This window comes from Vipera ursinii, assembly GCF_947247035.1.
Source record: "Vipera ursinii genome assembly, chromosome: 1".
Classification (NCBI taxonomy): Eukaryota; Metazoa; Chordata; class Lepidosauria; order Squamata; family Viperidae; genus Vipera; species Vipera ursinii.
This window is the reverse complement of record NC_139512.1, coordinates 34,762,722-34,790,385: the sequence shown is the minus strand read 5'-3', so window position 1 is coordinate 34,790,385 and position 27,664 is coordinate 34,762,722. Positions and strand designations below refer to the sequence as shown.

Below are 27,664 nucleotides of genomic sequence, written 5' to 3'. Positions count from 1 at the left end.
GGTTGTCCAGACTCTTCTTAAAAACTTCCACTTTCTATTTTAAGAACAAACCCAGTAATGTCCAGGAGAAAGAATTCCTTCCAGTTCCAATGTTACAGATTTTTCTCTTCTGAGCAAGCAGATTAAATACATTCCTGCAGACATAATTGCACTATTTATCCTTTGACAACTATCTGGGTTAACAGAAAAATAGTAGTTGAACTATGCAAAGAAGATTCAATTCACAAAGAACTGGATTCTTTGGTGAAAACAGAAATACCGTCTGAAGACAATAATGTACCTTTCTCTTGTATGTACTGTTCTCAGTGGAGGAGTTATAATGATTCAATGGAGAAAAGAGTTCCTGCGGCATAATTTTTACCAGTATGGGTTTGATTAAAATCTATTTAATTAAATCACGAATTATTTGCTATTCAGCAATAATCTACAATCAGATTTTCTAGTAAAAATATAATTTAGTTTGATGTAATTAGTACATGTCCTTTAGCTCTTAGAGACTGAGATTTTCTTTTGGGAAGATGCATCCAAAAAAAAAATCAGTTTAATTTTAATCTCAAATGGTAATAAAGGCTTTAATATAAAGCAAGCTGATATTTTGATACCTCCTTGATGAGGGAATTGTTTTCCGCTTGATTGTTTGCCTGGAGCTAATCCCTGCTTATCTGGGTGCTGGTTACTGGAGAGGATGTGTCTTTTTATTTCTTCCTTAGCTTTTTTTTATTGCATCTTTTGAAGGAGAAAACCATACTTTCACCTATTACCTAGTTGCAATCAAACATATGCAAGCAAACCACCAAGCTCAGAGATCACTGAGACTCCATAGTTGAACTCTGAGCTATATATATATATTCCCTTCTATTGGAACCAATGAATTGAATTCCAATACAATTATTGTTGTGGATGTTTGGAAAAATATTTTGCCATAATATCCTGGGCGAACAGCCATTATCCACTTTTATTATTAATCTGGCTAGTTTTCTGAAATGACAATTTTTTTAACCAAAATGCCCATTTCAATGAAATATGATTTTTTTTTAAAAAAAATAAGCAGTTTAAATCAAGTCAGAACAGGAAGTTTTAGTTATTAGGAGATTGGCAAATTCAGCTTTCATCTTTTGCTGAAAAATAAATAGAATTCCCAGGGCTTTCTCACCCTGGCAGAAAAAAAAATACTGCTGCTAAAAGTTGAATTAGTTCAACAATTATTTCTGAATCCAACTATTTAAACTAGATATTTCTATCAATGTGATTTTTTTAAAACAGTCATTAGCAGGTACATATATCTTGAATGGATTATCTTTTTCCCTGAAATGTATTAGTTGATATTGTAAGAAGATGTTTGGTCAATGTTTATGTTAAAGTTTGTTCCTCTTTTCCCCAGTTAAAAAGACTCATCCTGGTACTATTGAAAATATTGGCTAGAAAACGAACTTAGTCCAATATTTATTCCATTATTATAGTTTGTGTTTTCTATTTACTACAGTAAGTTCCTTTCAATTTCAGTAATATTTGTTATTTCTCTGCATTTTGTTCAACGTAATAAAAATAGACTTTAATGCGTGTGATGTTTTCTTTAGCCCTATAAAAGAACTTTGGTCCTGATGTTTCCTGTATTTCATTATTTTGTTCACAAATTGTTGTCACAGTGAGCAGTCCTTAACAGAGTACTTCAAACCATCCATTAATCTATTCCAGATATTTTGTGCGGAAATTATTTTTGTTCCCCCTGCTTTCTTCAGCACAGCTGTTGCACAGTGTTTATTGTCAAAATATGTTGCAGTATATATTACATTGGCCTTCCTTGTTTTGAACACTAAAGTCTTTTGTCGGGAGATATATTAAATGAACATTGCAACCATATGCTGTGAGTTTGGAAACTGTTTTACTTTCACCTAAATTTCTTCTTGACATGGATACATTTACAACATTATTTCAGAAAATGTGCATACTAGACATTTCATTACTATGGCTGATTGCTACTGTTTGTAAATATTTAACAGTGTATTCATTTTAGCTGTTTTTAGCAAGAAAGACTGTCCTGTCATGATTAATAATGCTCTAGCCAGCTGTACCAAGGCTTACATCTTTCCTGTCTAGATTATTTGTACACACTTGAATCTTCTTGATGTTCCTCTTCCAATAACATTACCTTGCAATATCAGATGTGCTGGCTAGACTCTATCATGGTCAAACATGATTAAAGTATATTGGGAAAATCTGTATATTCATCCAAACAGAAAGGAGAGCTTATTGCATAAACAAAGCATGCATTTTTTTATCAGTTATTTTTTTGCTGGTGTATATCGTGAAGTTCTTTATATCTATTTCAACAAGAGATTTATTTTGGGTTTTTCTTTTGGTGTATGTGCACAGAGCTATGGGTTATGTACCAGTCCTTACACACACACACACACACACACACACACACACACACACACACACACACAAATGTGTCTGGAAAACTACTATAAAATACTTTTGAAATGGTAGATGCTGATGACACTAAAGGTGGTACAAATGTATTTTGAGGATTGATTCTCATAATTCATGGGGTTAATGCAGTTAATGCACATACCTACTGTTTGTGACTACATCCACTGAGAGAATTGTAAGAGTAAAAGCAGTATTTCATGGTTAACTGAATTAATTGCCATAATCTAATAACATATACTTGAGTTCATGCAAGATAATTCTGGTGGTAACTTGAGAAACTTTGATTGAAAGTTAAGATCAATGACTAGAGACCTCCTTAAGAAAAAGAACATAATTAATGTTATAAGAATATTTATTAACATCCAACTTGCATGTTCAGACGTGGGTTTTTTGACATCTTCAAAGCAGAAACAGTATTCATAAGAGCTTCATTCAGGCAACCAAGACCTACATTTTTTATCACATCATTTGCGTTGCTTGACTGTCTCATTCACAGCTATAAGAACATCATTAAAAGATTCCCAAATGAGATCTTTACAGCCCACTGCTGTGATACAGAACCAGAAATAAATTCTTCAGATCATCATTTCTATAGAAATATGTGCATGTTCTCATTTTCATTCTTTTCCAACCAATGGAATATGAGAAATAAACTATGTAAAGGAAATGGGGACTTTGTCACCTCTCTGGGATGATAATTATCTGAAAGTTCAACAGAATGGGATCAGATTTGTAGTGTAGGGGGCAGAGCTTGCCAAAGGAGTTTTAAAATGGACCACTTAGGCTAGACCTGCAGAGAAAAATATCCCAACATTTTCCCTAATATGTTTTAATGAGACCATTGGATAGCAGCTCAGAATGTTGGTAACTGCACCACATTCTGTTACCCCATTTTGATATGATCCTGTGATACCCAATCCATGCCTCCCAGTGCACATGTACAATCATACTGGTAAAGAAGAGTCATCAACTTTGTGAGGACAGAAGGAAGCAATCAAAGAAATACCAATTGAGAGAAAAGAGTGTTTTAGAAAAAGAAAAGAGGAAAAAATGTTTCAAAATATCACTTGTTTAGGGACATCCTTTGTATGGGTGGCCAAAGATAGCAGGTCAAGAGAGAGATTGTACATTCTGCAATCGTGGAGTGATTGCTTGCTACTGAATACTGGATGTTTTCTGATTGGGAGATGAACAGAAAGAAATAGCAGTCAATAGTGAGGAGGAGGCCCTAAAAGGTGAATGAGATTTGGCAAGAAGGTAGAAAATAATACAAGCAGCTCCATTACATCCCATAGAAGGGAGCATTTGTAGCTCAGGGTTGAACTATGGAGTCCTTGTTAGTTTTGTTGTTTTCTTGCAGACATTTCATTACCCAACTAGATAACATCTTCAGTGTTAGAAGGGAGTGGTATTTGCGCTCTCTTTATATGCAGTGGCTTGCCCTATCAGTGTTGATGGGAGTGTTGTTTTTTCCTTGGTTGTTCCTTGATTTAGGCTATTGCTTACTGTTTGTTTTTGTCTGAATTGGTAGTTCTTTGATTGGGATATTGTTTACTGTTTGATTGTTGATCTGGTATTCTGGTGTTTATCCCTGTTTATCCATTAAATTAGTTTGGAGACAAGTTAAGATTAGAGGTACCACCACTGAATTTGCCATTACCCTTGCCACTGGCATTGGAAGATTAAGTCGGTGTTGGAAGTAGAGTCGAAGACGATGGATTGTGCAGGCATCGGTGCTGTGTTGTAAGTAATACCAGAACTCTTGAAAGTGTGACATGTTTTTATACGAAAGACACTTGGAATGGAGCAGTTTCTTTCACACTTTATTTTTTTTCTGGATGACGAATACTGTAGAGCAGACATGTCAAACTTGCGACATCACATGACGTCGTATGACGTATCGCAGGGGTGTTAAACTCAATTTCATTGAGGGCCACATCAGCATTGTGGTTGCCCTCAGGGGGCCGGGTGGGTATGGCCAGGGTGGGTGTGGCCTACTGGGTGGGTGTGGCTAGTGCATATGGCCTACTGGGTGGGCATGGCCAGCTCTACATCGTTCGCATCAAGGGTGCCTATGGGGGCCTGGGCAGGAGTGGGACAGATCTGAGGGTCTCTGGCAGAAGGAGGGTCTCAGGGCCAAGGCAGCGGGGGCCGTTCCCTCACTGTTTCCAGGATGGCTTCGCGGGCCACATGAAACCACTTCACGGGCCAAATCCGGCCCCCGGACCTTGTGTTTGACATGTCTGATGTATCGGGATTGTTTTGCCATTGGCAGCAATGGGGTGGGCATGCCTTCCGTGTGACCTATCTGGCCCGCAGGCCAGCAGTTTGACAGTCCCTGCTGTAGAGAGAAGATTGCCTCCCCTAGTGGTGAGAACTTAGTAGAGGTTTTCCTCACTTCATGGTATTACATTGATAAAAATAGGAGCCTGGGTGGAGAAATTAAAATGATGTTAGAAAGCATTATCAGACAAAAATATTAGTACAAGGATTTAGTTAGAAGATTGCAGGGATATGTGATGTAATATAAGTGAGAACTGTGTGGAGTAGCCATGACCAGTTTAATGACTGGCGTGCCTAAGAGGGGAAATGACTTGTCTTTGGCTATTAGTGACACTCTTAGAGTTTTCTTGGCCTGCAGTCAGATGGCAAGTTGTGTACATGGAGGTCTTAAGATGGGGGAAAAGGGTATTCATTTATGAGAGAATGGGAAAATATGGCAGGATATCTTGAAAGACCTGCAGTTTGTTACCTGGCTCCGCCTCTGGCCACCTGCCTCACTCCTGAATTTGAGAGACTAGACCAGGGGTCGGCAACCTCGGCTCTTTTATGACTCGTGGACTTCAACTCCCAGAATTCCTGAGCCAGCATAGCTGGCTCAGGAATTCTGGGAGTTGAAGTCCACGAGTCATAAAAGAACTGAGGTTGCCGACCCCTGGACTAGACCTTTACAGCCACATGTAGCTTGTATTTCAGACATTTTCAGGACCAGCGCCACCAGATGTAACTTTCTGTGGGATCTAGACCATTTCTTTATGATGGTCTCCACACTGTGGAATGGTCTCACATCAGAATCAAACTGCCATTCTTCTGGAATGCAATAAACTTTGGTAGGAGGCTTTTGAATTATAATTTCCTGCTATGTAAACTACGGTTAGTGCCATGACTACAATTGCTTCTGTTTTTAATTATTCAGTTAATGTTTCTTATTGTTTTACCAATGTTATGTTTAAATTTGATTATATTGTGTTTTGAGATTTATTTGTACAGCATAGTACCATGGGTATGGTAAGCAAATATAATAAAAGGGTTGAAAGAATTCTAGAAACCATTACATTCTAACCTTTCCCTACTTCTTTCTCTTCCCCAACCCCTGCATTTATATTTAGCCTCTTTTGGTTCAGAACTGTCCAGTCACATCAAGTTCTCTATTCAATGACCTTTATCCTTGCACTTTACTACAATGTTTATTGTAATAAATATTCTACAATTCCATTGTATTGTCGTATTCCCCGCACAGTCTCCAGGCACTGAGTCTGACTGCAATACTTGGCTAGCCTGATGCAGCTGGAAATCATCACTTACTGATAATTATTTTTTTTCTGTTCATTTGTGTCCAATTCTTGGAGACTGCCTGGACAAACCTCTGCAATTTTCTTGCAAGGATTTTCAGAAGTCATTTTCTATTGCCTCCTTTCCAGTGCTGAGAGAAAGTGAATGACCCCAGGCCACTCTGTTGGTTTTGTACCTAAGAGAGACTAGAACTCATGGTCTCCCATTTTCTAGTCTGATGCCTTAACTACTACACCAAACTGGCTCTCTTTACTAATGATAACTGACTCCAAACCAATGGATGACCTCACTCAGTGATTTCATCTAGATATTAAAAAGAAGAGGAAAGAGCATTGAATCCTGTAGTGCCCTACAAGTAAGAACCTATGGGCATGCTTTCTCCTCAACTGTCAATACTGGCCACAGAGAAAAGGAGAACCACTGTAAAATGGTGCTTGTCACTCCTGAATTTGGTCCAAAAGTATATTGTGACTAATGGTATCGAAAGCTGCTGAGAAATCAAAGAGCATCATAATGAACACACCACCTCCATCCTGGTTCCGATACAGTTCATTAACCAGTCATCAGCCAGTGCAACTAATGTTTCTGTACTGAACTCTGGCCTAAAACCCAACTGGAATGACTCCAAATAATGAACTTCTGCCAGGGTCCTCTAAAGTTGAAGCCCAATTACCTTCTTTGTTAATGGAGACAGCATAGTAAATTCCAGGATCTAGTCTAGTAATAGCTTTTAGAGGGTACATTACAGGATCAACACTTCACTGAAGAAAGCCAACATCACCACATGGACCGAACCATAGTTTACCTCCTGTATGGCTTTAACCATCAGGGATAGAGCATGAAACTAACAAGCAGCTGACCAGGATAACGGATGTGAAAACCCTGTCAACTTCCTCAGGAATCACAGAGTCAAACTTAGTACAGATTAACTCCATAAGTCCATGCCGCAGGCATCTCAATCCAAATCTGACAAGATCTCAGTTTTTGCCAAATATTCTTCCCTGCAGTATGCTGATGGTCTTGAGCCCTATTGTTCCCCACAAGGGTCAGGTCATCTTAAAAATGGCTGCCAGACAGTTATTGGTAAACCCTCCCAAATCCAGATGAGAGGTTCCTCAGAAGGTTACAGTGAGTAATAAAGCTAAGATTCTCTAGGACTGCCAGATCCAGTCAGAGGCAGATATTAGCCAGCCAGACAGACATTGTGGTAATAGACAAAGATCAGAAGACTGCAATGATGATATATGTAGCGGGGTCAAGTGACAGCAACATCAGGAAGAAGGGAGTATGAGAAGCTGGAAAGGGACCAAGGCCTGAAGGAGGAGAGGATGTGGAAAGTAAAGGTCAAAGTGGTCCCAGTGGTGGTAGGAACACTTTGAACTGTGACTACTAAGCTGGGAGAGAGGCTCCATCCAACAGAACCCAGGAATGATGTCCGAGCTCCCTGTCCAGAAGAGTGCAGTGCTGGGGAACAGCTAAGATACCACAAGAACCCTCAAACTCCGAGGCCTCTGATAGAGGACCCGAGATTGAGGAAAACACATATCACTCATAGGGAGAAGGGAAGGGAAGATGAGAAGGGAATTTGTGTGTGTATTTCAGATGTTGGGTTGGATATGTAATAGAGAGGCAGGAGAATTATCTTCAGTTTTCAAAAAGAATTTACAATACTATTAGGACTTACTTGAAGCAACATTGAAGTATATGCAGTTAGTCCTCATTTAGTGACCACTCTTTGAAGTAACCATGGCATTGCAGTTGTTCCAGTGTCCCCCTGGTCATGTAATTGCAATTCAGGCACTTGTCACCTGGCTTACAATTACAATAGTCATAATGTCATGTGGTGATGGCCTCACCATTTGTGACTTTCATTGCTGTTTTCTGATAAGCAAAGTCAGTGGTTTGCAAATAGCGAGCATATGACACGCCTAAGCACTGCACAGGATTTGCCTATTGACAGCAATTGGAACTAACATTGTAAGTTGGCACAGTCACATAACAGAATAACAGAGTTGGAAGTGACCTTGGAGACATTTTGCTTTATAGCTGCATCTCTTGGTCCCAATTACCATCATCATTTGATGACTATTGGTACTACTGCAGTAAATATTTCTTTAGAGTTACTTGACATATTTATATTTTAAGATTTTCAAATGTTCTGACATTATAAAGAATTTTCCATGTGAAATACTGATGATGTTAGTAATAACAAAAACAGTCCAGTATTATTTGTTTTGTCTTTTGATTTCTACTACTTGGCATTAGTTTGTAGAAAATGGTTTTGCATTTTGAAATAATATAATTAATTTCAATCTTAGAAATAATACTTGAATCCAAATATTTATCTTGTTATTAAATCTTGTACTGATTTTCTGCATGTTTAATATTTGTAGGTGTATTTTTTTCATCAGTGCATTTTTTAATTCCATATTTCACTTTAAAATTTGAGTTGATGTGAAGATGAACCATTACATGCTCCTCCCACGTAAAATTCTAGTCTGATTGGCTGCTCTTTGTTGCTGAATGACAGAAATCTAGAGCCTTTCTATCTAGAACCTTTATCTGAGCAGATTGTGGCATTTATGTGCACCTTCCTTTTGCTTAATGAGGAGACTCATTCTCACTTAGACTAACATTTGACAGCGTACCTGGATTTTCCCCAGTTCTTACGTTCAGTGAATGCTTTGTAACTATCCATATGGCCCTTAGAAGTTCACCTGTAACTTCCTTCTTCATCCTTCCTCTGTCCTTAAACAAGGGTAGAGTCACATATACATTTCTCTATATTAAATTGCCAAAATGGAGTTAAGATGTATCATTATGTTTTAAAAATAAAATAGTTACAAGATTGTGAAATTTAGTAGATTATCTAGTGAAGAGGTGTCAAACTCTCAGCCTGTGGGCCGGACATGTCATCCGGAAGCTATGGCCACCCCATTGCCAGCAATGGCAAAACTGTCCTGATACATTGTGCGACGTCACGTGATGTCACGAGTTTGTCATGTCTGATCTAGTGGATACTGGGGGTTATATTCAAAACATTTTTGCACCCTAATAATTGAGCATGACTCTGTTCCAATGCATCTGGCATAGTGGAACACTTACTGATTCCACAAACAATAGAGACTCAACTAGTGCTTGAAATATTTCCTTTAATTGATTAATCGAACCTGGCCATCTGCCATGAACTGTATTTGTCACCTAGATTCAGTAACAAATGCTTATAAAGGTGTGGTAAAAAGTTCATTGTTTGTACTTGTAGTGAAAAATGTTATAAAGAATAAAGTTACCTCTTGTACTTTATATGCATAATCTGTGAATGTATTTTTTAATGAATGTGTTTCATATGTAAAATGCAGATGGTCCAAACTATAATTACAAAATATGACTATTAACAGTTTGTGGCAGAAATACATCAACTCCCTGATGAGAGTTAAGAAAACAGTAATCCCTAATTATACAAAAAATTGGCAAATCTTAATACATGATTGAATAAGGACAAAGCTGGTTTCTTAAAAAGTCTTGTTTTTTAAATGCCTTGGTGGCTATAAATAGTTGATTTGCTTTTTCTCTTAGCAAAGAGCTAAGAGTTAGCATTTTAGACTGAAGTGTTACCCATTGCTAATCCCAATTTCAATCTTTCTTGCAGGCTGCTGATTTGAGTAAACCAATAGATAAAAGAATATACAAAGGAACGCAACCTACATGTCATGACTTCAATCACTTAACAGCCACAGCAGAAAGTGTTTCTCTTCTAGTGGGCTTCTCTGCAGGACAGGTGCAGCTAATAGATCCTATTAAAAAAGAAACTAGCAAACTATTTAATGAAGAAGTAAGTGAATGTCTTAATCTTAGTGCATGCAAATATACTTGCATGCTTTATAACATTTTCTTCATGTATGGCATAATTATTTTTTTACTTGGAAACAATTTGCCCTGGTGAATATTGAATACAACAGTGTATATTATAGCACTATTGCAAAATAGATGTGTTGGCTTTTTCTTCCAGCCCTTCTTCCAACTTCCCATCCTTACAGTGAAAAATGCAGAAGTATTATGCTAAAGCAGATAAGGGTATACTGTACTTTGATTGCAGCCAGTTTTATACCAGGCAATTATTCCTCTGTCTTAAAGCTGTATTTGTTCCCCTGTTTTAATTAGCATTCCATATGCTTCATTGAATTTGCTCAGATAGTTTGTAATCATGGTTAGAAATCTATTGCAGACTAAATAATAACAACAATAAAATAGATAGGTGCAGAAGTGTTTCTTTAGGAACCTGATTTTTTTTGCTTGTTTTAATGCTGTGTAAAATGAGCCTTGGTATGAACAATGTTTTTCATGTACATTTGTTTAGATAAAAATAGGGTAGGTTTAGCTATTAGATTGTTATTCTGCTATGTCATCCTGTCAGTGAAAGGTAATCTGCTAATAGAGAATTCTTCTCCTCCAAACTATTTTTCAATTATTACAAATCCCTCAAAATAGAAAAGGAATAAGCTGGGAGAGGAAGTTTGCAGTGAAAGGAGAAGAGAAGAGAAATTCCTCTCGTACAGTTTTGTGAAAGAAAAGGATAGAGGAAAGTTTTTGATTTATTTTTTATTTGGTTCCTTAGGGAACTTTTTGGAGACTTCAGATAGGAAATAATATTTCAGTGAGATTAGAATCCAAGATGCTACTTTTTTCTCAAAATTGTGAACAACTAAAACAATCATAATCTTTTCATTCTGTAAAAAAGCACCATAGAAATTGAAAGGATAAAAATCAATGTACATTTTCCAAAAAATTACAATTTATGCTAGCTTTCATAGAACAAAAACCGTCCTATACAATTTTGTTTAAACACCCTCTTCTCCCCTCTATCACCATTATCTGTTCAATGATTTTATCTTTTATTCATAACAATTTATAGCAGGGACTCTTGCAGCTTGTATATCAGTTTATCTGCTGGACTACAAATCAAGATTGTCCTCCCCAAATTTCAGTTCAGTCTTCTCTTTAACTCACAATCAGCACCAAAAATTGTGGCTCCTGGCGAAGAGAAACTAGCATTGTGGCCACCTACTTACTCATCTACAAATATAGCCTGCTTAGCTCCAGTTGTACAACAAAACACAACACTCTCATGCTGTCTATTCTAAATAAAAAATAATGGAAGAAAAAAAAATGCTGAGATGGAATTATTCTAGTTCATGCTTCTCTAAATATTACAACTACTATATAAATTAATCCGAGTTTACCATAACTTGAATAATTCTAAATGGATGGAAGCAGTAATCATTTTAGGATTTTTAATTTTGAAACCTTTTCATAAGGGAAGATGGTTAACGTTAAAATGGTGGGTGGATGATTTTGGAATTATAATTGTATTAGTTTACATTGTTAGATGGTGTGATGTTGTTGCTTTCACAGGTCTGGAATAAACATTTAGCTTTTATAAGTAGATACAAGCATTATGATGGATTGTTCACTGTGACACCTCTTTGTTAAGAACTCCAGAATACACCTATGAAATTTATATCCCAGTTAAAGCAATATGATACTGTTTTAGAGAAAGAAGCAATTTTGTTATTTTTTAGCTGCCTTCAAAAATTATTAATACCGTCTGTTATTTTCTGTGCTCTATGTTTCACTTCAATGACTCGAAATGAATAATGATTTGAATACTGTAATATTTTAAAATATCAGAATACTTCAATGTTTTAAAATATCAGAAAATCTAGTACATAGGTTCAGAATCTAGGAGGGAAGGGAGGGGAAGGGAAAGGAGGGGAGAGAAGCTTTGCATGTCTAAAATTTCATTTCAGATCAAAAACCCTAAGCCAGAATTTAATAGATTAGTATTTTTTCTTTGAAATATGTGTACTTTCCTGAGCATGATTTTATACTAAAAATGTTAATAACAAATCTGTCTAGTTATTATATTCTTATTTCATATTTATAAGAAAAAATATTCTTTTAACTTAATTTCCATACCATTCAAAATCTTAATGAGTTGGCAAGAAGGAATATGTATTTTTGACAAGGAATTAATATTGCGTGAACAATGCAGAACTGTGATAACTATATTTTTCTTTTGTTTTTCAGAGGCTAATAGACAAGTCCAGAGTAACTTGTGTAAAATGGGTGCCTGGTTCAGAAAGTCTCTTCCTAGTAGCTCATTCCAGTGGCAATATGTACTTATATAATGTAGAACACAACTGTGGTACCACAGCTCCACACTATCAGCTACTTAAACAAGGAGAAAGTTTTGCAGTCCATACGTGCAAAAGCAAATCTACACGAAACCCTTTACTTAAATGGACAGTAGGTGAAGGTGCCCTAAATGAATTTGGTTTTTCTCCAGATGGAAAATTCTTGGCATGTGTAAGTCAAGATGGCTTTCTTCGTGTATTTAATTTTGATTCGGTTGAGTTGCATGGTACAATGAAAAGCTACTTTGGAGGACTGCTGTGTGCATGTTGGAGCCCAGATGGAAAATATATTGTAACAGGTGGAGAAGATGATTTGGTGACTGTCTGGTCTTTTGTGGACTGTCGAGTGATAGCTAGAGGCCATGGACACAAATCATGGGTCAGTGTTGTGGCCTTTGATCCATATACAACCAGTGTAGAAGAAAATGATCCAATGGAATTCAGCGGCAGTGATGAGGACTTCCAAGACCTCCTCCATTTTGGACGAGATCGAGCAAATAGTACACAGTCAAGATTATCAAAAAGGAACTCTACAGAGAGTCGCCCTGTAAGTGTAACATACAGGTTTGGTTCAGTAGGTCAGGACACACAGCTATGTTTATGGGATCTAACAGAAGACATCCTCTTCCCACACCTGCCCCTCTCAAGAGCAAGGACACATACAAATGTCATGACTGCCACAAGTCCCCCCACAGGAAGTGGTGGAGCTAACCCAGGAAGTAATGGAAATAGCATCACAACACCTGGAAACTCTGTACCCCCTCCTCTTCCACGTTCCAATAGCCTTCCACATTCTGCAGTTTCCAATTCTGGCAGCAAAAGCAGTGTCATGGATGGTGCCATTGCCTCTGGTGTTAGTAAGTTTGCAACCTTATCATTACATGACCGGAAGGAAAAACACCATGAAAAAGATCATAAGCGAAATCATAGTATGGGACATATATCTAGTAAGAGCAGTGACAAACTGAATCTAGTTACTAAAACCAAAACAGACCCAGCAAAAACTTTGGGAACGCCTCTGTGCCCCAGAATGGAAGATGTTCCTTTGTTAGAGCCTCTTATCTGTAAAAAGATAGCACATGAAAGACTGACTGTGTTAATTTTTCTTGAAGACTGTATAGTCACTGCTTGTCAGGAGGGATTTATTTGCACATGGGCAAGGCCTGGTAAAGTGGTAAGTTTTAATCCTTAATGCTGCATCAAAGAAATAGAACTTGAATAGGTAGTTTTTTTTCTCAAAACATAAGTGAATGTTGAGCATAAACAATCTTTACACTTAATGTAAAAATTATTTCCTCAGAGCCATACTTTTCGATACTGCATGCTGCATTTCTGAACAATTTGAAGTGTCTGGCCTAGGTGAAGTCCTTTTGAAATACTGTTGCCTTTCAGCTAGAGATGTGTATCCAAAGTGTCAGTGATAGGTTTCTTATATTTTCAAAAGTATTTTTATATAACATAATTGAAACAAATCTAAATTAATTACTGAGGGTAAAGTTGCAAGGGCATTCAGGAATATAGGTTAGCTAGGCTGTAATTTAATCTACGACATTTTGGACAGCTGAATTTCAAACAGTTAACTGATGGGAGTCAATAAACAATATATTCTCACCTTTTTTGAAAGCTATTCATAGTGATGGGTTTTTAATTCTTCAGTGATCAGGATAATTTGTAGTGTCTCCATTTAAAATTTGAATAAACTGATATTAAATATACATTGCAATATTCTGACTTTTAATATCAATCTTCAAGCATTTGTGTGTAAGATCACAAAAGTCCCTTAGCAGAATGTATCCCCATCCCATAATTTTCCTTGTCACTTCAGGTTATTTTCATGTTAACAGTATTTTTAACTCATGCATTGTTCATTAAATCCATAGGCTTAAATCTGGCAGTGGTAATCTTTTATTTCATATTTAACAAAATTAGCTATTTAAATTTTTAGCACTTTATGCTGATAAAGGTTGACGTCAATGTTTATTGGCAATTTGAAGGCTGTAACTAAGATTTTTTTTAAAAAACTTGAGGTGATTTCTGTGCACTCACTTGGCCATCCTGGGCTCAGCCTCCACAGACTATGATTCCTCAAGTAGCCATGTATAAGGCTTTGGGGAAATCTTTTATATAGTCCAACACAGGGGTAGGCAACCTTGGCTCTTTTACAACTCATGGACTTCAACTCCCAGAATTCCTGAGCCAGCTTGGCTGGCTCAGGAATTCTGGGAGTTGAAGTCCATGAGTCATAAAAGAGCCGAGGTTGCCTACCCCTGGTCCAACACAATAGAGTTGGAGCTAGAATCTGAACTAGCACAATGTCATTTGTTATTGGGCAAACTAGAAAAAATGGTGTCCAAAATGGCTGATGGTTGACCTTTTTGGGAGATGTAGAATGGGGCACTTTTAAAACATCTTCCAGAGAATAAGCCATGAAGTACTTGACAGTTGTCAATTCCTGGAGTGAGCAGACTTCAGAAAATTATGACAAGTAAAAGTTCTTCCAATAGAAATCAAAGCCTATTGGGACTTACAGTTTCATTATTGTTCTGAAATGTGTAATAAAATTTTATTCAAATGTTAAATTCACAACAAACACGCTCTGATATGTGGTCTTTCCTGTATGCCTTATCTTGGATAGACAATCTAAAAATATGACATTATTTTCATGTGGGTGGGACAAGCAAACTTATGAGGATAAAATCTCAGACTTTACTCATTTCCGTTAAGATAATTTCCATCTTAGTTTATGCAGGGGCCAAAGAAAGCTGATAGTGATTTTGCAGATGCATGTCGATGAAGTGGGAAAGTATTTCCCTTCTGTTTAATGTACCAGAGATTCCAAAGTAATTTAACACTGGCTCTTAGGTTGCTTCCATTTTTATTAGGTTGAGATTCTTAAAGGAGCTGAAGTGAACTAATGAGTACAACTTGCATATAGCAACAATTTAATTTGAAGGACATTTCAAATATTTCAGAGATAGAGTATGCAGTATCAAAAGCTAGGATTTCTATATTTGGCAAATGCAGAAATCTTAAAGGTAAGTTTCATGCTGATAGTATTCATGAGGTCTCTGAAAACTAATATTGCACACTGTTGTAAATGCCATTTTATTTAGGATGCGTTTACTTAGGATGGGTTTCTTATTGCTGTTGTTATTCTTTATTTTGCAGTTGGTGAGCTTACTTAGCTGGCCTAAACTAGCAAATTAGGTGATATGTTTACAGGGTTCTGGCCAGGGTGGTCATTGTAACAGAAACCTTGCTTTTTGTTTTATAGGAGAGCACTTAATTAAACTCTATGCCTATTTAATTAATCTTCAAAACAATGGTAACATATTTCTTCCCCTGGGTTAAACACTGCCTACATTTATCTTATCCTAGGTTTATTCCTTTTAGCTTCATTTTAAAGTTTTTAAAGCTGCTGTATTCCTGCACTGTTATTTGTCTACAAGGATCCTAGCATATAGTTTCCACTCATCCATTTTCTGCTGCTAAAATTGTTCTCTGCCTTTGCTAGAAGATTTCAGTTGGATAAAAGGGTCCCAAACCTCTAGGTTGAGGAAGAAGACTCAACCACTTTTGCAGTTTGAATCTTCATTGCTATTGAGCCAACCTTTTCTATCCCACTCCCTCCCTTTTGCCAGACTGGTGCAGTAAGGATAGCAGAAGAACAGATTAGAATATTTATTCATTAGAATAAACTGTTTTGGTCTGGCTGCTCTCTGCCTTGGCTAAAGTATCTAATTATGGTTTCAGTAGCATGGACCCATAGGTCAGAAAGAAACACTGTCAGATTGGAGTAAGAAGATTTACACTACAGCCTTAGGTTTTCTTACTCTGCATGTTTTCAGCTTCCTCATGTCCCTTTTAAAAATACAGTTTAGACACATGTTAACATGTGACGTATTGTGCTCAATACAAATACACAGGTCATGTTACACATAAAAGCAACATTTTAGAACTGCTGATTTATGGGAAAGCTGCCTCTTCTACTGGCATGAAAGTTTCTCAGTAATGCTTTGTAAAAAAAAATACATTGCATCACTCAGAAAGTTAAGTTGCTCATAAATCTCTTGACCAATTCCTTGCTTGTTAGTCTGGTAGAGACAGCAAGAAAGTTCTTGGATTTCTTTTGTGATGCTAGTCACACCTAGATTTCTGTTAGGTATTGCCTTCATTGACAGATTTTATCCAACGTGATTAGTAACCACTTGTAATATTCAGGAAACTTGCAGCTATTTATCTTTGAATATTCATAGTATGATTTGACTAACAATAAAGGTTGAATTGAATGAACTGGCAGCATGTACCCTGGCAGAGTAAATGTGTTACCAATTTGTATAATAAAATTCACATTAAATTTACAACATTTGAACCATATTGTACAAGAAAAAAATAGATCTAAATTATAGAACATTTTCCAATAAGCAGCAACTGTAGTACAGCATCATTATTTAACTTAGTTCTGTGCTAAAACATTGTACAGATATTTTGTGATGCTATATTAGAGTGCGATAAATTCCATTTGAAACTAAATTTTCATTGGCAAAATGGATTTATTGAATGGAAATAAAAAATGCTGTGGAAAGTGCTAGCTATGATTGGCGTAATGCTAGATTTAATTATTTAAACAGGATCTGGGGATACCTTGAAATGTTCTTATATATAATTATTGGGATGAATTAATTATACCAGTAAAAAATTAACCAGTTCCTTCTGTGAAGCCAAAAAAGAGTAATTGCCTCCATGTGGAAATCCAAATTAGAAAGAAAAGAGTCATGCTAAAACATTTCAGAAATGCTTGATCTTTTGGAACTAAGTAATGTACTTGAACAGACCATGTATGTTTCCCTTCCATCACTTTAAAGCTACTAAAAAATAACTGCTGGCCTGCTTATGTTGAAAGAAAGAAAACCAGCTAATTTATTGTCACATAACTTGTATAAAGTTTAAAAGCAAGATTTTTCCCTGCATTTATGAAATCTGTATACATGAATTTGTTAAGACTGACACGTTAGGTTATACTGTACAAAATTGTAATGATATAGTGAAAATCAACAGTAAATTCATATGTATTTTCTTTATAAACGTCCATCTGATTTCTTGGCAATTTAAATAAATTTCATAAGAGCCTTTCTAACATAAATTGTTAAACTAAATTGACTGTTGCAATAATAATGAAGCTTTAATAAGTATTGTTCATATATTTATAATTTTTAAAAATCATGTTTGTTTCATACTGCTTATTTTTTAGCATTTTATGTCACTGTTTCAGCTGAAGAACCCTACTAAATACTTGACGTTACAACTTACCGGGGTTGTCCTCTGTATACTGACATTAAATAAAAAATGAGACTGAATTGTAAAATATAGTTAACTTTCAGTAGTGCTTCTCATGCCTGAAGTTGCAATGTTGTTTTGCCACAGCTGATACTTCACTAAATGCAACAGGCAGCTTTCTGAAAAACTGGCCACTGTAACTGCTGCTTCTGTAACTGCGGTTTTTATAAATGAGCCTAAATGAATGATACAATCTCTTGAGTATTTCATACCCATCTCAAATGTTGGTTTAAGAGTTCTTTTATCATACTGATATAAGTATATCCTGTTCAGTTATTATTAATTGAAGGTGCATCTGATACGTTGGTATGTCCAATTTGAATGACAGAACTATAGGGTGAAGAAGGTTATCTAAATCTTATAAAGAGCTATTGAAATGAAAAAAAAATGATATCTTCTGGATTCTATAGGAGCTCTTTTATTTATCAACTGTATTAGTTAAATACTATGAGTTGCTTATCAGAATTAGGTGCATAAACAGGCATTCCAAAACTTAATTTGGCGGAATCCTAAGTATATGTATCAATTTTCGTATAGATTGCTGATATTGCTAAGTGTTGCTGACCCAGTTTTAATTTTAGTTGGATTGTTTTAATCATTTTGGAAACTAAGATGTGTTTTCAAGGTGGTACTTTCAAAATGAAGTTCCAAAGCACATGTAACACATTCACTTTACTAATAATTTATTTTTGGGGAAGAGTACGTAATTTTCTTCACTATTGTGTTACAGTATAAATACTACAAGGCACTATTTAAAACTCACAGGTGAATAAAACAATTTCTTCCTGCTGACACAGAAAACCCAACACTAGATGATACATTGTTTTAGCTTGTCACAATAGTAAAATTTATCTTGTGCCTAAATTCTAATTACATCTTTCATATGTAAGTCCATAGGGATGGTTTATGAAGATTATTTAGATTAATATTAAAATAGATTGGTCTTGTGTTTTGAAAATTAAGAAAGCCATAGAGCTTTCAGGGGTGACAAGGAATTGGGAAAAATGCAATAAGCTTTGTAAATACTGTAACTGCCCTTGGGAGGATGCTACATTTTCCTAAATTAAATGCTATGTTGTGATACCCTGCGTGTAGAGATAAATTGTATTTACCATATAGGTGCAATTGCTGTGATATTATAAAAGACAGGTCTAGTCATATGGGATTAGACCTTCTTTTAAAAGTGACCCAACAGTTACCCAACTTATGAATTAAATACATGCAGTTAAACACTTTTAGGAGTGGAATTTTCATGCAGAACCTGATGTTTTGTTTGACATTAAACAAAAGAATCCCCTAATTTTAGAGCAAATTAATCTTATTCTTTTGTTCTTATATGTTGTCAGACTTCTTCTATGTCCTTATTTGTGTGCGTAGGGAGCGACCCATCTATTCGCATAATCTTTTGTCTAAATCTTGCTTCTTCAAGTGGAATATTTATTTGACCAAGAAAAATTACCTGACTTATTCATGGCACTGCATGCATGCTTTTACTTGTTAATCAATTTATACTTGGTTTTTTAAAATATACTTGATTTAAAAAAACAATACTATTGAATTGCATTCTTTTTATGAAGATAAATTATGCAAAGTGGTTTGATAAAGAAGCATATATGAAAAAATAGATTCAGAAAATATTTGTTACCTCTTAAAATTAGTTCCATCCTTAAGAGAATGTGCTATGTCCTACTAATTCCCTTTGTTAGAGAAATAAGCATCTTACTTTCCCTCTTCCATGCATAAAAGTGAAGTCACTTAACAAGAGAAAGTTGTACTAATGAAAAGTATTTATGTTCCTCCTGGTAAGGATCTCAAAAACATTTTAGTATGTTTAGCATGCACAGTAAATACTAAATGCATTTCTGATCTGTATTGTAAGCATGCCAGCCCACTGTATGCTCAGTTACTGCCCACTTATCTGTACCAGGAAATGCTCAGCTGAAAAAAAAAAGCTTACTTTAGCTGAAGTGGTTATCAAGGAGAATGTGATGATTCACATTTCTGTATTGTTGCTCCTTTTTCAGTTAGCTGGGGGGGAAGGTATTTTTAAATACTGACTGGGATTTGTTTAATTTTCCAAGGTAGATATTTTTCCAGAATCATAAGAAAGAGTCCAGTAAGTTTAGTTAACCAACTCAAAACATTTTTAATTTCATAATTGCCAGCTCCAGTCCTTTGTTGAAGTTCTGTGTACAACTTTGAAGACTAATTCATGTTCCCACAATAGAAATGTTTATAAGGAGGTTGAATCTTTGATGTTGAGTTATAATTCTAAATAGAGATAGTTGGAACTTCTTATCAAGATTGCTGTTATAATTTATGATGAGTATCCAGAATGCTATTCCTGTTTCAGATTTCTTTGAGAATACAGTCACTCCTTCTTTAGCACTGCTTCATTTAGCAAGCTTTCACAAATGGTAGTGGTGATAGTAACTTCTTTTTAAAAAAGTTATTTTCTGACCAGTTACCACCAATTTTCTGTGCCTGACAATGCCAGAATAAGAGTAATGCCTGGCACTGCAGCACAAGAGAACTTTATTTAAATAAAATGGCAGCATTCTGCAATAGTTGCAGCATCTTCATTGTCAATCAAATGGTTTACTTAACCATGTTGCTTCTAATTTAGAGAACAAATTGCAGTCACTAAACAAGGAGAAAGATCTGTTGGTCGCTGAATGGTGAATATGTTTGAAACAACAAATCTAAAACTGACGTTCAGATATTTTTCTGATTTTTCATGGATCTGTGTTTCAGCTGAATTGAACTAAAATTTCTTCTGGTTTGGAACTTCTTAATGATCTTTTAAATTTGTTTTTAAATAGGTTTTACAATAAATAATCTCATACTGTGACAAACATAAGATTTTAAACCTAAGTAAACAAAAAAAAATCATTGGTATTTGCACAGCTTTGCATTAAAAATATGTTTAGACATTTTTAAACTAGGGAAAGGGAAACTAGGAAGTTATTTGCAGAAACAGGTTATGGAATTGAAATTTATTTTTGTCACTTGTCACCATTTTGATTACTTTATGAGCATGTGCGTTTTAGAATAACAAGGATCCTGCTGTTTGTTATACTTATTAAAGTTCTGAAATAAGTTTTAAGTAACTTAAAAATGCACTGCAAATGAAGTAGAATATTAAATTGCTCTTGGTTAGAGATTAAACGTGTTTTATTTGAGAAAATAGGGAAATAATACAATTGTTATTATATCTGAGATAAGGTTTGGAGATAAATTCCTTAATTGTACAGTAATTGCTTACTTCTCACAAGACTCAATTGTCTGTTAGCACTGATTTTACTTTGGGGAGGGAGCTTGGAGAAGTTGGTGTCATGAAATTACTTAGATCAGGTTAACAAACAGAGATTGCATCTGATTTCACATTTGCTTATTTTTCATTTCTCCTGTGGAATTCTTGTTCATGCTATACATTTTTAACCAAGAGGGTTTGTTCTTACTGACACCTTTTCCCGAGTTTAAACATCAGTACTGTATTGAGACTAAAGTTCCATGCTAAATTTCTGTTTGATTTGTATTGTATACTACAAAGAATATCTAGCAAAATAATTATTTACTTCTGGCCTTAAAACATATAGGGGTGTACTCTAAATCAGTTTATCTTTTTTTGCTGGCCTCTACCAGAATTAGCATTTTAGCTAAAAACAGGTGCTAGATCTTTGGTGTATGAAAGTGTTGAAACAGATTCGGTTGGCTTACCTTGTTTAGGGCAAGTGTTCATTGTAGAACTTACTGGGTTCAAAAACATGCTTGTTTCTTAACATTTTATCATTACTAGGAGAAAGTGAGAAAGAGCTCCTGTAGATTCCAAAGATGTAATTAATTCTATATTAGAAGTGGACTTTAAACTTGAGTGTGACCAACTGTAGCTGTCTGTTACAAATAAAGAAAAATATCTGGAAAGCCTGTATTTTAGATTATGAAGGATTCCTACCCACCATCCACAAACATTTAAAGCTTTTATTGATGTTATACTGTATGTAGATCTGTGAAATGTCAGAGGCTTGTGTGCATATCAGAATTTATCTCTTGCTCATAATTTTAAACCTTGGTTGTCAACTTCAGAAATCTGTTTCTGATCACAAAATTGATGGCTTATTAAGCCATAAAAAGACAAAATCAATTGTCAGAAGAAAATATGACATTAGTTGCTTAAAAATTAGTGGACTGCAACTACAGTTCACATCAAATTTGGGGCAGAGTTGCTCATTATGTTTCATTCATAGAGGGGCATTCTTCACTAAAATGGCTCATATCCTTGAGATTTTCCATATAATGGTTGAATAAATTACATATCTGCTGAAGAAAAACAGAGCATCTGTCAGGTGAACAAACAGCCAGAAATGTTTACCTTCTTCATCTAACCAAAAAATTAAATAGATTAAAGCATCTGTTTCTCTCCAAAGAGTACATAAATTGGCTGAAAATCTTCAAATTGCTATTTCAGGCATCAGATTGGAAACCCATTAATAAAAATCTCAGTCTGGTAAAAACTACTTATGAGTAATTGTATTTTATGGGTACAAACTATAAACTGCAAGGAGTATAAATAATCTGAAAGGCAAATTACATCAACAAATAACTATTTTTCCCCAGCAAAGGGCTCATAATGCAGACACATTTGTAGTTCATTTCCTTTTCTTAACATTGTAAGATAAGTCCATAAGAGAAACTTATTTTGTGCATATTTATCACATTTTCTGCATAAAGAAACCCAAGTGTTCTATGATTCTGATAAACTCAATATCTGATATGGCATGAAATCTCTTTTAAGAGTTTCCTGTGAGATGTATGAGAATATTTCTGAAGCCAGCTTTGGAAAACTTGCAGCAGTGTTCTTTTCATGATGCTGTAAGACTTCTTGCTTGTCATACCAGACTACAACTTGTTATTACCTTGATCTTCATTTCATGTCCTAAATCTTTTGTTATATCCAAATAGAGTTATTCACTAACATTTTTGAACAATATGATCTAAAATTATAAATTGAGTATGCAAATATTCTGCAAGAAAAATCTGCAAACATAAGTGTTTAGCAAAGTAAATGTTGGAATCTCTTGCTGGATTAATGTAAACTGCTTTGTTTGCAGGGTGTTTTGCCATCCCAAAACCAGGCCAATTCTCCAAGTGGAACTGTAGTATAGCCATCACACTCCTCCTAGCAAACCTTTGAACACAGAACAAGAAGTAATGACAATGGAACCAGGAGCTGCTGTTCAGCCAGAGAGCATCACAAATTCTTAAAAGGCAGAGTGTTATGTGAATCACATAGTGTTTTACAAAATAATTCTGTAATGAGTTATATTTTTACATCTAATACTTTGAGGCTGCTCACCTAAGGAAGAATTTTGCTTAAAATGCTTCTTTTGGTGCTATAATTAAAAATAGCAATTGCTTTATATTTCTCAGTGTAATTTAATCACATACCTAAATCCACACACATCCACACGTGTAAAATAAAATATTTCTTAAATCCAAGTAAGTTTAATGGTGTTATAAATTAGAATATTACTGTTGAGTTTTTTCTTTGCACTGCTTTTTTAAAAATCGGAAATGGTTAACCTGAAAAGCTCTCATGGGAAATTAAAGTCATTACTTTCTGGCTTCACAAATGTAATTCAGGAAGATGGATGCTACATTCATAGGTTTTTCTAAAAAGATTGTTTGCACTTAAATAGCATAATGCTAGTGGATAATTAATTTTAAATTGGGTGTTTGGGCACCCTCTAAAGTTATGTTATAAAGAAACAAATCCTTTGTATCAAACATTTTATTTTAATAATGTTTCAACTACAGTCAATCTGTATTATATATGTAAATAATGTAATTCAGTGATTGGGGAAATCATTATACTAGTAATTTTAATCATTTAAGGAAGTGGTATTTCTAATTCAGAAAATACATATTATTAAACTATCTTGAATATGCAGTTTTGTTTACTTTCTGTTTAAATCACCTTTGATGTAACTTTTTGAATGTAATATTTTTGGTATGATATGATTTAAATTCTTGTAGAAGATGTTATTTCTGAAAAACACTCAGGTCAGACTTAGGAGATATTGAATTGGGCTTTTGTTAGTAGGTGTTATTTTCCTGCACTTTATTCTAAATGGATGTTCCTCAGTATGGTTTAGAACACTACAAAGTTCTTAAGCCTAGTTTTTAAAATATATGTTAATTAACAGTGGTAGTCACCATTTTCATGCATTGGGACACTATAATTTAATATCTGTTAATGTGATTAGAAACACTAAAATGTTTGTTTAAAATTATTGTAACAACAATAGGTTGCCACTGTAGAATATGTGCCAAAGTACATACTTCTCCTGTTTCAATTAAAAATGGATGCCTTGTTGGAGGATAAATATGAGAGTCTACATAATTAAATTGCTGCTTGGTTAGTTACTATTAAACTAATTTTAAACACACTGAAATCCGAAGAATCCCCTTTAGTTTATTTTTTCTTGAAGAAAATGCTGTCTGCTTGACACTAGAATTATGCAGCTCAGGATTCCTCTCTGAAAATTAGATCAAGAGGCAGAAATTCCCAGATTCTTGTCAAAATTTTATCAGCATTTCAGCCATTATGAGGCAAGCCCTGCCCTTTTCTTGTAGGTCTGCAGCCTCAGGAGGCACATAGAAAAAGAAGCAGAGCTTTCATTGCAACCATTCAGTGCTGCTTTCTTCATATCCTTCCTCCCACCCCTGCCAGCTCTGCCAAAAGCCCTGGTGTTGGGGGTGGGTTTCTTGGACTGATTATTTGATGGCAGTTCTGAAGCAGAACTGGGGAAGGAAATAGCTTTTTGAATTGTGGTTGCAACGTAGTCTCCTCACTTTCTGGATATGGAAAGAAAATGCTGAGTGCTAAAGGCTACAATTCACAGAACACGTTTTGATAAATAATGTTCTATTTCAAGGTTGTAGATTTTATGTATATGAATGTTTGTGCAGATAATCCTGCTATTTGCTGGATTTCCACAGTTCCATATTTTTAACACTGCTCCTTACACTCTTTGAAACAGAGTTTCAGTAGTATCTGCAATATATTACCATCCATTTCACTATATATAAGCCCTTTGACATACTCCAAAGTGCTTTTGGGCTTATAGTAAACACTTTTAAAATCAGTTCGAAATAACTAAATAGTGCTAGGGCTGCTATTTTTGACTGCATAATACAAACTGCTAGCGAAAACACAGAATAAAAGTGCCATTTTAACTACTGTGCATTGGCAGGTTTAAGATCCTAGGCAAGACATTTTTTATGCCTTAAGAACAAATCATAGCTTGCTTCACAGTTTGATAAGCCTTAAACATGAATTATATATTATAATACCTGGATTCACACATCATGCTAAGCCAAAACTACATAAGCCGTATTATGGCTCAGCATAGTGTGTGAACCAGCTGCTTAAAACCCAAAATTTGGATTTAACTGTGAACACAATGTTTCTCTCCACAGAAGGCATTTCATCCTGTGGAGGCAGAACGGGCTGGTTTTGCTGAGTCTGTCTCTGCAAAAATGTATTTGGGGGAGGGCAGTCATCACAGAATTGCTTCTTCCCTTTCTGCTGCTGTGAGCCAACTCTGGAAATCGGTATGTATAATTAAACTTTTAGAAGCAAGAAACACTAAGTGGTTCAAGCAAACCATCTTTAGAAATGAAAATAAAAAATAAAAATTCTGTAGTAAAACTGTTGTGGGACCAGAAAGACAAAAAAGGCTTTAAAAACAGTTAATAATCCAGAGATCTAAGGAGCACAAGTGCAGAGTATTATTTTTTTTGTCTAAACCCATGTCAAGTAATCCCTCCGAAAATTTTTGTGTAGGGAGAGAGTGGGGAACTCCCTTGACTGTGCTTATCTTTGCCTAGTTCTGAAAAAGTCCTCCTCTTTTGGAAAACAAGTATGAAATTACAAAATAAAATGAAGTAAAATAAGTCTAGCTTGTCAAGTATCTGGGTAGACTTCTTGATAGTACTATGTTAAAGTATCAAAAGGCTGAACAGGAACATTTGGGGAAACTTGTCTCTTCTCACTAGGCGTGACACTCTCAAGCAGTTGTGCAGGTCTTTGTGCTACCATTTCTTGATTAGGAAGTTACATGCAGCCATCCTTCTGCTTACCTTTGCAATTATAGAATCTACAAGCATTAAAAAAAAATTCCAAAACTGAAATTGACCAACATTCTAATCTTTTTAACTATTTTTAGTGTTTGATCTCATGCAGTTCAAAAGCATTTACACTGTACTGTATTAGAACATATATTAGAATATATGAACCAAAGTTGCCTTATCGTCAAGTGTAAGCATACCTAAAAGTAGTATATGTTCCTAATTTGCCCCTTTTGTTTCTAAATTGTCAAGTAATTTGTCCTCAACATATGTTACTGGCAGATGAATCTCAGACTTAGTATCCAATGAAATACAATGTGCTTCTGATTATGCATATATGTAGAGAATGTGAGAATGTTTTTAATTATTGTTTAAAGGCTAAAATCATAAAGTACGGTATATTATACTATCCAATCAGACTTCTTCATATTGGGTGTATTTAGCCTTGTATTGCCTCTTTGGGATATTAGACAAAGCTTTGTCATCACTTGTGGGAGAATGCACCTAACTACAGACGAAATCTCTTTTTGACCACTCTTAAGTGCTCTTAAGAGTAACATCTCCCTATTGGCTATTTGAAGAGAGCTTTCTCTTCTAAAGGAAAATTAGCTGCTTTTCATACAATAAAGGAACAATCTGTAACATTCTTTTAGAAATTTGTAAATTGACTAGAGATTCTACAATATTTCAACTAATCAAATCACAGTGCACTTTATTCAATACTGTAGGTGCCTTGTTTTAAATTACAAGATCCTAGAAAACATTCTAATGTTCTAGATATGACTAAAGCCAGTAGCTGTATGAAATAATGCTTATGCATTATGAACATAAACATTCTTAACGGATACTTTTTCATCCTTGCTTGTAGTGTTTAACATGGGTCCACAACCCCCAGGCTGCAGCCCAGTACCATGGCTCGTCCAGAACCAGGCTGTGCAAGCAGTGCATGAGCGCATGTGCACAGCTCCAATTGCATGAGCGGTGGATGCTCACACGTGCACGCACACAAAGCTCCATTTGTGCAAATTGTGGGCATGCCTGCACATCTGCCGTTTGCACAAAACGATCCCCTCTTCCCCTCGCCAGTCCGTCGTGCTAGAAAGGTTGGGAACTGGTGCTTTAATATTTAGATTGAGATCCAGATTAGATTTGAGAATTTTACTCAGAATTTCCTGCTAGAGATTTTTTGGGAGTGGGAGGGAGAATGAATAACAGAGTTGGAAAGGGCCTTGGAGATCTTCTAGTCCAACTCCCTGCTCAAGCAGGAAACCCTATACCATTTCAGACAAATAATTTGTCTTCTTAAATACTTCCAGTGTTGGAGCACAGTGGCGTAGCGTGGGGGGGTGCAGGGGGTCCGGCTGCACCAGGCGCAACATCTGGGGGGGCGCGCTCGCACTCGCAGCTCTCTGCCCCTGCCTGGCTCACTCTCTCACTGCAGTGCTGGCTGTGTGAATCCGATCCGAGCCGCCGGGTCGCCGCCCACTGTGGAGGGGGGGGTGCCAGGTGTGCGGTGCGGAGAGAGAGCGAGGGACTATCTGGGAGAGGGACAGTGCAGCGGCCGCCCAGCGGGTTAGGGGGCGCAAATTACTTGCCTTGCCCCGGGTGCTGACAACCCACGCTACGCCACTGTTGGAGCATCACAACTTCTGAAGGCAAATGGTTCCACTGATTAATTGTTCTGTCAGGAAATTTCTCCTTACTTCTAGGTTGCTTCTCTCCTTGATTAGTTTCCACCCATTGCTTCTTGTCCTACCTTCAAGTGCTTTGGAGAATAGGTTGACCTTCTCTTCTTTGTGGCAACCCATGAGATATTGGAAAACTGCTATCATGTCACTCCTAGTCCTTTTCATCATATTAGACATACCCAATTCCTGCAACGATTCTTCATATGTTTTAGCCTCCAGTCCCCTAATCAACTTCGTTGCTCTTTGTACTCTTTCTAGAGTCTCAACATCGTTTTTATATCATGGCGACTAAAACTAGATACAATA

The 27,664-nt window shown here is 35.9% G+C and overlaps 1 protein-coding gene across 4 annotated transcripts in view; it reads left to right on the top strand.

Annotated features, from left to right (window-relative positions):
- The window catches only part of WDR20 (WD repeat domain 20), a 55,342-nt gene that overhangs the window by 19,504 nt on the left and 8,174 nt on the right, over positions 1 to 27,664 (top strand). For 2 of the 4 annotated variants that reach the window (XM_083348244.1, XM_083348243.1), the window contains exons 2-4: positions 9,656 to 9,838; positions 12,094 to 13,374; positions 25,020 to 25,154. In XM_083348244.1, coding sequence (XP_083204370.1) covers positions 9,656 to 9,838; positions 12,094 to 13,374; positions 25,020 to 25,154 — 1,599 coding nt within the window. Of the gene's footprint in view, positions 1 to 4,152; positions 4,177 to 9,655; positions 9,839 to 12,093; positions 13,375 to 22,648; positions 23,974 to 25,019; positions 25,155 to 27,664 lie in introns of those variants that run through there. The other 2 variants (XM_083348246.1, XM_083348245.1) reach the window with 2 other exon arrangements.